The following is a 14,215-nucleotide window of genomic DNA, read 5'->3' as shown; positions in this document are numbered from 1 at the left end:
GACACGATTCGGGAGATTCTGGCTCGTGTTCGAAACATTTAATGGTGTAGCATTCGGCCATATTGGTCCCAATTTGGGCCTTCATTAGGCTTTATTCGTGATGCTCAAAATTGATTCAGATCAATTCTTTGCGATTTTGATCTGATGTGGGCCCTATTCGGGATCTTTCCGAATCAGAGACAAAAAGGTTCCGACTGCATTAACCGAATATTTCCGATTCAGCCCATATGCGGGCAGAATTCAAATTCAATTCGGATGAATCTGCTTCTTGTGTAACCCTAGCTTTACTGGAAGATCATTCTGTGATAAAAAATGAAATAACTATATACATGAATGAATATCACTTTAAGTTCATTATTCTGAGGATAAAGATTATAAAATAAAACATCAAAATAATTCTCTAGAAAGAAAACGGTAATAACACTGGTAACAGACACGAATAGAAAGATGAAAATATCAAGGGAGAAGTAATTACACAAAACGGAATTGTAATTGACTGCCTCCGATCTAATGACTCATAGATTTTGTCAAAAAACAACAAATTGATTAAATAATGTGAAAAATATCTAAATGAATCAACATCTAAATGATTACATATATATATATATATATATATATAAATAAATATATATATATATATATATATATATATATATATATATATATAAATTTATATATATATATATATGTATATATATATATACATATATATATATATGCATATATTGTCACGAAATGGGTTTAATTTCGTGTTAGAAAATTATATTGGGTTGATTTATAATGATTTTGTAATAGCTGGCGATATTACATGCATGTTTTGAACAGTTTTGTGGAATAACATTTTCCTGGAGATCTTTTACTGGTATATTTGGTTATCACTAGCTTGATCTAAATAAATGCTTTAATGTGATAGGTCATTCATGCATATCCGGTTTTGGAGTCCAAAGTTATAGCTGTTCTAAGATTGTAACAGAGGTTAACTATAACAGATATTGTATAATAAATGCATAAGTACAGTAGGTTGTTGTCCCGTGAGGCTGTGCCGATGATCTGTTGAAATACGGCGCCCACGGGGTGCATTGCACGTAAAGTATGCAGATCGATTTGGATTCGCTATCCAATAAATAAAGTTGGTGGATGCGATCGAAATGATTTATATGATCGTTCGCATGTCTTTCCATGGGGAAACCTAGAATCCTAGGCGACGACTGTGGTTAGATTTCCTTGTATGTTGGGTCTTTTGCACACCAGCAAGAGACTATACCAGGGCTTGCTCTTTTGGTAGTCTGGTTGGTCTGGAGGCGGACTGTTCGGATTCTGGAGCGGATGGTTGCTGGTCTGGAAGCAGACGGTCGGAGGTCCGGAGCAGACAACGGGGAAAACTACAAGTAGAGCAGAGCCAATGGGTATGGTCGTGGGAGCCTGACTGCAGCAGGACCCATACATATGGTCGAAGAACCAGACATAGTTTCCGGTACAGAACAGATGTCACTGGTTGCAGTACGGTAACAGACGTGGTCGTGGTACTGAACAGACGTGGTTGAAGTACTGAACAGATGTCAGTGGTTGCAGTACTGACTCAGACGTGGTCGTGGTACTGAACAGACGTGGTTGCATTACTGAACAGATGTCGGTGGTTGCAGTACGGACTCAGACGTGGTCTTGGTACTGAACAGACGTGGTTGCAGTGCTGAACAGACGTTGTTGCAGTACGGTATCAGACGTGGTCGCGTACTGAACAGACGTGGTTGAAGTACGGAATTCAGACGTGGTTGCAGTACGGAGCAGACGTGGTTGCTGTACTGAACAGACGTAGTAGCTGGTCGTAAGCAGACGACGGAGGAAATCACAGAGTCTATGGGTATGGTCGTAGGAGTTTAACTACAGAGAAACCCATACCTATGGTCGAGAGAGCTTAATTACAGGAATCAGATGCATATGGTCGGGAGAGCTTAATTACACAAGCTAGATGCATATGGTCGGGTGAGCTGTTGGAGCTGACAAGAGTGTAGCCGTCTGGAGGTTGCCTAGTGGTGGTACTGACAGGATCGAGGCGTGTGCAAGTGTCAACTGCGGCAGTATATCTCTGCCAAACGGATCCACGACTAAAAGTTTGGAAATCGACGTGGCGAAACACCCGCTGGCGGCAGGCATCCTGACAAGAGGGAGCTGCCGGTGGACCGGAACAACCCACGCCGCCGCCGATTCCGTCACAAGTGGTGTCAGAAGTGGGATCCAGTGACAATGGCACAACAAGGAAATATGCAGTATCGACCGACGCCAGGAGAGATGATGGTGCACTTAGAGAAGAGCATGACAGGATTGACCAAATGATGGAGCAGTTAAGATTGTCCATAAGACAAGCACCCGGTGCAGAATTAAGTGGAGAGGATGTTCCCTCAACTGTGAGTGGACAAGCGGACAGAGGACCACGGAATGACTCACAGATGGAAGGGGCACAGCAGGTTGGATTCAGCTCAACGCCCAGAGAGCAGATGAGACGATCATCTACTGCAAGACCCGGTGTTCAATTTACACCCCCACAGTTTTCCCCACATATTCAGGATGCGGGGATGGAAAATTTTGATGCTATGATTGGCATACGACCACATCTGGTACCGGACACATTTGATGGACGTACACCTGTCGAAGATTATTTGCATCACTTTGAGGCCTGTGCTGGAGTAAACGGATGGACAAAAAGAGAAGCAGTTCAGTTTCTTGCTGCAAGTCTGAGGGGCCCTGCTGTGAAGCTGTTGACCCAACAACCTGGAGTGGTGTTGACATACGACGAGTTGGTATACAGGCTCAGAAACAGGTTTGGCCTAGGAGGCATCGTCTCCAACCAAAGGAAAGTCTCCAGGAGTTAAGACAAGGAATACGGGAACTGTGTGGATTGGCGTATCCCGAATCCGACAAAAAGGGGCAAGATCGGCTTGCCCGAGGGCATTTCCTAGATGCCATAGTATCACCAGAAATAAGAGAGGGGTTGTTCCGTGCTCAACCTCGCACATTGGATGATGCTGTGGAAGCTGCTTTAAACACGGAGGCCTTTCTAAGAATGGAGGGTCAGAGGAATGAAGTGAAGCGGTCTACAAGGTACAGCCGAGCTCTGGAAGAGCAGAAATGTGAGGTTGCAGCAGTGGAGGAAAAGCAACCAAGAAATCCAACTATCGATAAGATAGTGAAGGCTGTCATAGACGTCTTAGATGAAAGAGTCAAGAAAAAGGAAACAAAAATCAGGACCAAGTATCAGGAATCAAGAACAAATGGCGTAGAGCCAAAAGGAAAAAAGAGAGGAACCAAATAAATCAAAGATTGATGAACAAGAGGAACAAAGATGTTTCAACTGCAATGGATTGGGGCATTGGAGGAACAACTGCCCATATCCAAAGAAAATGAAAGGAAGAACAGCAGCTTTTCAAGTACCCGAAAGGGAAATGATGAGCGAAATAAAAGAGAAAGCGGAACAAATCAGAGTCGGAACGACTCGAGTTGGACAAGACAAAAGAGGAACAAGAGAACAAGAAAAAGGGGAACAAATCAGAGTCGAAGCGACTCTAGATGAACAAGGGGAAGAGGAACAAAGGAACAAGAAAAAGAGGAACAAAGAAGAGTCGGAGTGACTCTAAATGAACAAAATAAAAGAGGGCAAAAGAAAGAGGAACAAACCAGAGTCGGAGCGACTCTAGATACCAAGAGAAAAGGGCTTTACCTTCAAGGCAAAGTAAATGGACAAGAATTAACATTAGTGGTCGACACTGGAGCTACCAACACTCTCATTAGAGAGAAAGTGTTTGACCAGATAGAGGAAATTAAAAGACCAGAATTACTACCAGCGACAAGTGTTGTACTACAAGCAGATGGATCTCAATTGAGAATCAGAGGAAAGTCAATGTTAGAAGTGCAGATTGGAGATATAGTCGTCACTACAATGGCTACAGTGGCTAGTCTAAAGAATGAGGGCATTCTAGGGTTAGATTTCCTAGTCAAAATCAATTCTGTGTTAGACTGCCAAAAGATGGAATTGAGGACCAACTATGGCATAATTCCATGCCTAGATAGTAACGGAGAATCATTCTGCAGGAGGATAGTAGCGGGAGAAGATTATTCAATTCCTCCAGGACACGAGATTGTATTAGCAGGTAGAGTTACAGGCAAAAAGTGTCACCAGGTGATGGATTAGTAGAACCACCTGCAAATCCAACAGAACTAATCAAGAAAGGACTCATCGTCGCCTGATCTGTTGTGAAGGCAGACAAAGATGTACTACCTGTTCGGGTTTTCAACCCAACCAAGGAACAACGGATCATAAAGGCAGGCACTGCCATTGCTTCATTGTCAGGGCTGGAAGAAGTGAGCATGGAAATGTGCAACCTTGCCGAACCAACTGAGACAAATACTAACAAAGAAATACTAGAACATTTGAAGGACCTCTTTGTTCGCAGTACTGACGAAGTGCCAGCCCAATGCCATGACTTGATAAAAGAACTGCTGGTTGAGAATGCAGATATTTTCTCTCCAGGACCTTCGGATCTTGGAAAGACCAGTTTTGTCCAACATGGCATAGATTGTGTTTTGACTACCGTCAACTCAATGCAGAGACGATTAAAGATGCCTATCCGCTGCCTAGAATTGACAACATTTAGGAACAGGTACAACTGGTTGAAACCATCACTGACCGGAGCTCACAGGAGAAAGCTGGCTGGCAAAAAGAAGACAAGGACATACGTCCCGTCTACACGGCCAAGAAACTTGGCAACAGGCCTAATCAAAATGAAGCATGCACGTGTTCTATGGCTTCTAGACATCTACTGGAATACTGGGATGCCTTAGAACTGAAGGAAGATTCTACATGCTGTCTTCTCCGAATAGACCCTGTGCCGCCGGACCGGGAAGATAAGGAACCGCGACTGAGTCAATCTCTGAAGAGGTCACCACGTCGCACTGACTCTCGCTCACCACGTCGATCTGAACGTGGTAGTTCGTCTCGACATTCCCGTTCCCGATCACCAAGACGGAGGTCCAGGACACCACAAAAGGACATACCTAAATCGCCCATTCCAGATTGTCCAAAGTCTCCTCAACCTGACCGACCAGAAGTATCTCCATGGCATGGTCGGAATTCTACCCCTGGACCAGAGGACCTGGACTATGATGAGAGATACGCTTCTAGGAAACTGGTGTTGGAGATGCCGTCTACCAGTTACTGGATATATTGCACCGGTAGGAATGCTGAGACGCAGACTGACAACCCCCGCCAGAGAATCCAGGCAATGAGAACCGGCGGATCAGAAGAGAAGGTGACCCTGAACAAGTCAACCGACAGATTCCAGATTCCACCAGATGTCACCTAGCTTTGTTCGTACCACGGAGCGTTACATCACTAAGGAAGGAGAACTGTTAGAAGTAATGACGGATGAACTCGAAAAAGAAGGAGTCGTCTTGAACAGTATCTCTCGTGTTATTTGGAGTTATGTTGTTAATACAAGGACACTATAAGAAGGCATGTCACCATGTACCTTGGACATTATTCTTCATGCCGTATTGTTTAAGAGTTTACTTTGGACTTTAGCTGTTGTGTTTTTGTTGAACCTCAACATTAGTTTTTATGACTCCTTTATGCATTTTTGTGTGGAAAAAGACACAATGGATAGTGTTTAATACACATGGATACGATTTATTATCGTGCTACAGTTTCTAATCTTGTTAAATGATGCTCGGGGGCCGAGCTTTGAAAAATAAGGGAGCTGTGTCACGAAATGGGTTTAATTTCGTGTTAGAAAATTATATTGGGTTGATTTATAATGATTTTGTCGTAGCTGGCGATATTACATGCATGTTTCGACATTAGTAATGACGATGATAGGAACATGAAAGTTATGCATGTTTTGAACAGTTTTGTGGAATAACATTTTCCTGGAGATCTTTTACTGGTATATTTGGTTATCACTAGCTTGATCTAAATAAATGCTTTAATGTGATAGGTCATTCATGCATATCCGGTTTTGGAGTCCAAAGTTATAGCTGTTCTAAGATTGTAACAGAGGTTAACTACATGTATAACAGATATTGTATAATAAATGCATAAGTACAGTAAGTTGTTGTACTCGTGAGGCTGTGCCGATGATCTGTTGAAATACGGCGCCCACGGGGTGCATTGCACGTAAAGTATGCAGATCGATTTGGATTTGCTATCCAATAAATAAAGTTGGTGGATGGGATCGAAATGATTTATATGATCGTTCGCATGTCTTTCCATGGGGAAACCTAGAATCCTAGGCGACGACTGTGGTTAGATTTCCTTCTATGTTGGGTCTTTTGCACGCCAGCAAGATACTATACCAGGGCTTGCTCTTTTGGTAGTCTGGTTGGTCTGGAGGCGGACGGTTCGGAGTCTGGAGCAGACGGCTGGTGGTCCGGAGCAGACGGGTTGGTCTGAAGCGGATGGTTGCTGGTCTGGAAGCAGACAACGGGGAAAACTACAAGTAGAGCAGAGCCAATGGGTATGGTCGTGGGAGCCTGACTGCAGGAGGACCCATACATATGGTCGAAGAAACAGACGTAGTTTCTGGTACTGAACAGATGTCACTGGTTGCAGTACGGTAACAGACGTGGTCGTGGTACTGAACAGACGTGGTTGCAGTGCTGAACAGACGTTGTTGCCGTACGGTATCAGACGTGGTCGCGTACTGAACAGACGTGGTTGCAGTACGGACTCAGACGTGGTCGTGGTACTGAACAGACGTGGTTGCAGTGCTGAACATACGTTGTTGCAGTACGGTATCAGACGTGGTTGCGTACTAAACAGACGTAGTTGCAGTAAGGAATTCAGACGTGGTTGCAGTACGGAGCAGACGTGGTTGCTGTACTGAACAGACGTAGTAGCTGGTCGTAAGCAGACGACGGAGGAAATCACAGAGTCTATGGGTATGGTCGTAGGAGTTTAACTACAGAGAAACCCATACCTATGGTCGAGAGAGCTTAATTACAGGAATCAGATGCATATGGTCGGGAGAGCTTAATTACACAAGCTAGATGCATATGGTCGGGTGAGCTGTTGGAGCTGACAACAAAGAATGTAGCCGTCTGGAGGTTGCCTGGTGGTGGTACTGACAGGATCGAGGCGTGTGCAAGTGTCAACTGCGGCAGTATATCTCTGCCAAACGGATCCACGACTAAAAGTTTGGAAATCGACGTGGCGAAACACCCGCCGGCGGCAGGCATCCTGACAAGAGCGAGCTGCCGGCGGACCGGAACAACCCACGCCGCCGCCGATTCCGTCACATATATATATATATATATATATATATATATATATATATATATATATATATATATATATATACATATATATACATATATAAATGAATGAATAAACAAATAAATATGAAAAATAAAAAAACTAAATATCTTGTTTGGTCTTACCAGTTGAGGATAATACGGTTCCTTCCAGTGTTAGCCCGTTAGCTGTTAAGACCTGAGTAACATTGCTAGACATTTCCCCAATACTCAAAGCCAGCTGATCTGCATTGTCTTGATTATCGGCAACCACTTCAAGTTGCATATCACCAATTACACTTCCTGGGGTAAACGCAGTGGCAATGCAACTGGGATCCATAGTAAAACTTAGCGTGTCCTTGACAAAATTGATTAGCTGAAAGAGAAATCAGGGGGAAATTTTAAACTAAAGAACATGTATAGTGTACTTCTCACAAATATTCAACCTTTTTTAAATTTGATAATTTATTCCAAGGACATCCTTTCTTTTAATCTTTCATATATTTCCTCCTCTCCTCTTTTCTTCGTTTTTCATTTTCCTTTGTTTTTTGCGCCGTCATTACGGGAGGGGGCAGCTTGGGCACATTTGGCCCACCTATAGAATTTCTCAATGTTTCTTTATAGTAAGATGTTCTGAAAATTAGGACTTGGAGCGTCAATAGCTGTTCCCTCTGAATATTATTACTGACTTTGCTGTTCTATGGAACCAAGCAGCACTAATAATCCGATTTCTATAAAATATCTAATTTCACGCCCATGAAGATTACAATTTTCTCTCTCAGTTTTTGGCACTGTAGGAAAGGGCGCAGAAGGGTGGGATATAGAATACCGAGGAATGCTTACCACAACACAGTATTGAAGTTCCAATTCAATGAATAGGGCTGATGTCCTATCGGTCAATTCGGCGCTGTATACCAAGGCTTCACCATTTAGCTTTGCTCCTTGCAAAGTCACTGACGCTGTACTCGTCGCCACATTGCTAACGCTGGGCAGAGCTGGTTTAACATAGAAGAAATATTCATAAGGACTAGATGAACAATTGTATTGTTTGTTTTCTATCATAATTTGATACGTGGACTCTTTCATATAGGCTAAGTTGTCACTTTAGTCTTTATTAAAGGACAAGTCCACCCCAATAAAAAGTTGATTTGAATAAAAAGAGATAAATCCAACTTGCATAACACTGATCAAATTTTTATCAAATTGCTCAGAATCTTCAATTTTCAGCACAAAATATATGATATTTACTATTTAATTAGGGCTTATATGAGATTATTATTTATCCATGTTTTGTGGGAATACAGCTAAGAAGTGACTGTTAGGACTATCCCTTCAAAGAAACGAATAAAAGTCAATTTTGAGCGGCCGATGGGGGAAAATTTTGGGTGAACAAATTTTTCGGCCCCCCTTTTGGCGAAAACTGGATCCGCCTCTGGGAGCTACCGACATATAGCTGCATGCTTTGACGACCATGTTGGGCACACTGTTTGTCACAAGCAATTCTTTTTTTTTATTTTGGCACTCAAGCAAAATTCTAAAATTTGGTTATTTAACATAGAAAATGTTAACATGAAAAATTGATTAATGGTGTAATTTTAAAAGGTGTGTTTAAATAAAAAGAGTCTAAATTGAAAAGGTAATGATAAATTACTAATTTTTTTGCCTTTTGATGGCAGTATTATTGATTTAGTGGTGTAATAAAAACCTACGTATTTAATTACTTTAAATAGGAAGGGCTATAGAGTATTCAGCTCTTGCAGGTTCTTTTGTTGTAGGTTCCAGGTTCTAATAACAGGTGGAATAAACACTTTCCAAGACCCGCCCGAGGTCTATTGGTTGTACAGTGCACCTAAATGCTGTGCACAGAGAGTAGGATCACTTTCATTTTGTTACTCTTCGAGAGAGGTTGTGTTCTGACGTGCAAGGAAGAAATGACCCTCAGTTTTAATTAATTTTGGAGTTTTCCTACCCACAATGGTGGTGAGTCTATTTTATATTTTTATCAGTATATTTCAGCTTAAAAAAGAGAAATTCAAGCTAAGAAGTAATTTTGGTCTTAATTTTTAATCCAGATTTTGTTGTAATAATTATACCAATCAGAAGCCTGTTTCGGTAACTTTAATAGGCATAATTTTACGCTGTGATTTTTTTTTACACTTCCAGCTTTAAATAATCATCACAAATTATTGTAGTGATAGAATGTCTGTATTTCAGTATTTTTCAGGAGTGAATTTATGTCAATTTTTCTAGGATTGATAATTTATGCTGATGAATAATCACTATCTAGATATTCTGTCGTTGCTCATTAAATAAAAAGAAAGACATGTATTTATCAAATGATTTATAAAAGGAATCATTGAGATGTTGAAAATTAGGATTTGCCATTTTAGATAATGGGAATTTATTCAATTTTCAAGGGTCCTTTGGTCAGGGAGCTGGTACCCATGAACAGCCATTTTATTCTGGGGCTACATCCTTAGAAGCCTTCAGTTTTTGTCAGCCTTGAACCAAGATGTCATCTGAGTATATAACTCTGAGTTCTGCTCATTGGCGGACAGTGACCCGGAGGAGACAAAGCATTGGAGGGGCACAGCATTGTTCACAAACAATACAGTGCCCCTCCAATGCTTTGTCTCCTCGGGGTCACGGTCCCCCACTGGTTCTGCTTAAGTTACGTCATGCGACAGGTCGAAAGCGCCTAGACTCCGGTGACGCCATTCGTCGACAGACTTCGTGGATCTCCGACAACCTTCGACATACGTCATTCGACGTCATCGGTCTTCAAGGTCATCGGATTACTGCAATTTCGTTTTTTCATCGACATGGGGACTACATCCATGATTAATCAGGGAAGTCCTTTAATCTAATAACCCTTTATATTGTCCGGACAAATTATTATTTCTCTCAAACATTACTGATATTTTTTTTTCTCCAAATCTGACATTCTAAATTCATAAAATCAAACTTAATTTATTTTAATATATTTTGAAAGTCATTATCATTTATATGTAAACTTATGTTATATTCATTGTTGAAATGTCCATGGAAATGAATCGCATTTGGAGCGAAATGATATAGTTGTAATAAACAATTTTAAACCGGAATGATTATTGTGCAGTGCAATTACTTATGTGTACTTTGATTACATCATCGCTTTCTTCACTTTAAAAAAAGGATGCTTGGGGTATGTGAGGTTGTTTATGTGATTTGGGGTGTTTGGTGACCAAATCTTCAGGTAAACAAAAACCCAGGTTTGATCCTGACACTGTTGAACAATGTATACCACATCTTGCTGAAAAAACAGTGTCTTACAGCGTGTTCACATAGTGAGCTATGCCAAAATATTATTCACACTGTCAAATCGCTCAAATTCAACAGAGTGAAAATATTTTAACACTGTGGACACCTCGACAGTGTGACTGTTCAAAGAATGTTCACATGGTCGACAATGTGAATATGTGATTCACACTGTTGAAAAATTAAAATTTAACAGTGTGAAGGTGATTTCACATTGTGTTCCACGCTGTGGCACACACAATATGGGACAGTTTTCTTTGAAGTAGCACCCCTATAACCCTCCTAAGTTTGGTATCATAGCCAAATTATGAATTGGGTTTTATGAAAAAGTAATAACATATCTGTAGTCATACCAGTGCAAGAATGTAGGTCTGTTAACACGAAACCACTGTTGCAAATACAGGTGTAATTTCCAATGAGATTAAAGCATCGGCCATCGGTACAGAGACTCGAATCAAGAGTACACTCGTCAATATCTAAGAAGGAAACCACGAAACTGATCAATCATTATGAAAATAGAAATGAAAATATGTGAATTCATGATCACAATGATAATAATAATGATTATTAAAATAATACAACTTATCACATATTTTTAATAAATCAAAGCAATAGTCATAATCATGATCGTAATGATAATACTTAAATTCACCATAAAAGTGTTGTCCTAACTTATTCTGTCTTTAAACAATTGATTTTGTTTATTCTTAGGTGGCGTATGGTGGGGGGCAGAATCGTACTGCCCCCACAAATTTGCATTTGGGGGCAAGTTTATGCCCCCTCTGCCTCCATCCCGCTTCCGGCGCCCGTGCACGACCCCTGATGTGATCTTACCGTTACATGAGGAAAGTGGATCAAGAGACAAGATGCTATTATCACAACTGAGCTCTAGATATGATGCTGAATCAAAGGAATAGCCAGGGTTACAGGTTACGTTGAATCTTTCACCGTGGTCAACTGGAACATTCGCCGAATAATCTGATAAAGGTACTGTTACCATGCAATTCTCTGAAGAGTGATAGTCAGTAAGATGGAGAGAAAAGAAAGAGTAGCATAATAAGACATCGATATGATGAAAGGTCATTAACTGATGTACACTATATATTATTTACTGACAACCATTTTGGCGGTGAGAAAATATAATGAGAGAACGTATTGGAATTTCAAATAACAATTTTACCATACCAACAAAATGAATAACAAATTACTGAAAATTATCTTTGTTTTATTTGTTCAAACTAAAGCATGTTTTATTCCATAACACTGGGTGTTAAACTAGAAGATGATTATCATCGATTTTTATTCAAATCTACAGATGTTCAATTATATAAAATTCTGAAAATAGTGTTATTTAGGCCTATTACAGGTATCAAAGGAGCCTAGAGTTTCAAAAGGGCAGGCAATTTTTCGATAATTTGGAAAACTTCAATGGAAAGCTTCTTGAACTTTCCGCTGTCTGAAATGTTAGGAATTTTCAGGAATTTAACATGACAAAAATAAAACAATTGAAAGCAAATGGTATTTTTTTTCTTCTAAATTTTCTGTCAAGGGTTTTACATGTAGAAATCTGCCTTGAGTGAGTAGTTTGTACAACAGTCTAATCCCCAAGCAGCTATGGCATTGGCTTGAGTCTTTGATAGATAGGAAAACCGAGGTCCAAGAACCAACAATGTTTAATTCTAATTTATTTCTGCAGACCTTTTGCAGTCTTGCCTGCATTGTGCAGTTTCTTATAACAGCAGTGCAGACTTTGAACAACCAAGATTAATATTTTTTTCACAAAGGGAGAAGAAGCATGGGCTAAGTTTGTTGACCTCAAATGACCTTTGACCTTCAGCGTTCCCACCTTTTCAAGAAAACAAAATTCCCTGATAAATATTTAAACCGATTCCCAGTTTCGCATGCTTTCTAAGTTGTTGAAGTGAATTACATGGATTTTCAGTATACAAACAATAATGCTCAACTAATTAGTACCACCATAATCAGTCATACAATTGATGTTGTTTTGATATGCAACAAAATAAAAAGGAGTCTTACTGACTTCCGTGCTTCCGAATTTTGGGCCGATCAAATTCTCTGATTTTTCCCTAACTGAAAAAAGGTAAATAATTATCCCTGATTTCCATGATGGGCTGGAAACCCTGGACCTTAATTGAGAAACTTGTATTAATTTCATATCTTTTGTGACATCAATTTACAATCTCAGATCAATTCCATTAAATTTGATCTAGTATTTTGAAAACAATAAAAAAATATTTTTTCGTACCAGGCTTGTTTGAACTGAAATAAACATGAAGCTTAAACCGGTAAATATATTCATCAAATTAGCACTATGTTCTCACTTCTGCTGTGCAGAAATAAAACAATGATAATTCTAATAAAAATCATTCTATTATTATTACTGATTCTTATCATGTGCAACAAGATTAGAATATCCAATAGGCATCAATCCATGAATAACTGAATATATATATTTATTTATACATATATAACCCTTGTACAAAGCATGGGCAGTGTACTGCTCTTACACATACCATTCAGCCACTAATACAATAAAATCAACTTTTACATGGAATTCATAAAAATTCTGCCATGTCTGTTTTAGCAAAACATTTAGCTTGGAAGTTCCTGACAAAGCACAATCAAGCACCATCTGCCAGGGTACCCCTTTCGATTCTTGCATATAAATAACCATAAAAATGCTACGTTTTGAAAATTGCCAATGATTCCCGAATTCCCGTTTATTCCCATAAAAAGTTCCCACCGCAAAAATTCCTGGGGATTTCCCAACCTTAAAGGAGCCCTTTTAGGATTCTAAAATAAGTGAGAAAATAAATTGAATCAGTTATAAGGGTAAACATGTCGCACACATCGTCGCTCTTGGAAGCTTTTGTGTCATTCCATCTACTGTCTCAGCATGGCCAATTGACAGTACATGGCAAAAAACCAGATCTAGCGACAATAAAATTGTTACAGCAGTGATCATGCTGATGAGAGATTAAGAAGACCTTACCATAACAAGTAGGAGGTGAAGGAGAAAAGGTACCATCATCACAAGTGAGATCTGTAAATCCAGAAACACCAGTGGAGTAGCCTTGGTTGCATGTCACAGTGATAGTCGCACTCTGCTTAACATCACCACCCGATGAATAATCAGAATTGGGTATTGAAGGAATCTTGCAATTTTCTTTTAAGGGAAATGAAAGATATTACACAATAATCTGAAAGCATAAGTATAATGGAACTCTCAATTTCCTTTTTTGCAATATATCACCGTCTATTACAATCAATTATTGGATACCAACCTTTTATCAATAAAGTAATGTGAAAAGTATCAGTGAGATTTGAATGCCAAGCAGATGAAGAGAATATATATATATATATATATATATAATATAAATGAATATATAAATATATATGTATATACATATATATATATATATATATATATATATATATATATATATATATATATATATATATATATATATAATTATATATGAGAATGTCAATCTATGTAAGGAAATCGTGCTTACATTCATGGCAATGTTTGAAAATATCATTATAGTCGGAAGTCATGTATTAAGGTTACAGTTGGGTTTTTTTTTCCCGTAAGGGTTAATGTCGGGTTAATAAT

General features: G+C 39.5%; 1 protein-coding gene across 1 annotated transcript; it reads right to left on the bottom strand.

The window, feature by feature from the left end:
- Positions 1–7,653: 7,653 nt before the first annotated feature.
- LOC121421295 (epidermal growth factor-like protein 8) lies at positions 7,654–13,701 on the bottom strand. The gene is made up of 5 exons (XM_041615966.1): positions 13,592–13,701; positions 11,413–11,586; positions 10,932–11,054; positions 8,111–8,276; positions 7,654–7,657 (listed from the first exon to the last, which is right to left on the bottom strand). The coding sequence occupies exons 2-5, from the start codon at positions 11,576–11,578 to the stop codon at positions 7,654–7,656; spliced, it is 459 nt and encodes a 152-aa protein (XP_041471900.1). The 5' UTR covers positions 11,579–11,586; positions 13,592–13,701.
- Positions 13,702–14,215: the final 514 nt, after the last annotated feature.

This window comes from Lytechinus variegatus, chromosome 9, assembly GCF_018143015.1.
Source record: "Lytechinus variegatus isolate NC3 chromosome 9, Lvar_3.0, whole genome shotgun sequence".
NCBI lineage: Eukaryota > Metazoa > Echinodermata > Echinoidea > Temnopleuroida > Toxopneustidae > Lytechinus > Lytechinus variegatus.
Note: the sequence above shows the minus strand (reverse complement) of the source record. Positions and strands in the feature narration are given on the sequence as shown.

Excerpts from the sequence above, each read along its gene's own strand:
- LOC121421295 (XM_041615966.1), bottom strand. The coding sequence starts at position 11,578 with ATGGTAACAGTACCTTTATCAGATTATTCGGCGAATGTTCCAGTTGAC. Across the intron at positions 11,055-11,412 it reads TCCACTTTCCTCATGTAACG|ATATTGACGAGTGTACTCTT; the intron begins GTAAGATCACAT and ends TTTCCTTCTTAG. Across the intron at positions 8,277-10,931 it reads AGACCTACATTCTTGCACTG|CTCTGCCCAGCGTTAGCAAT; the intron begins GTATGACTACAG and ends ATGTTAAACCAG.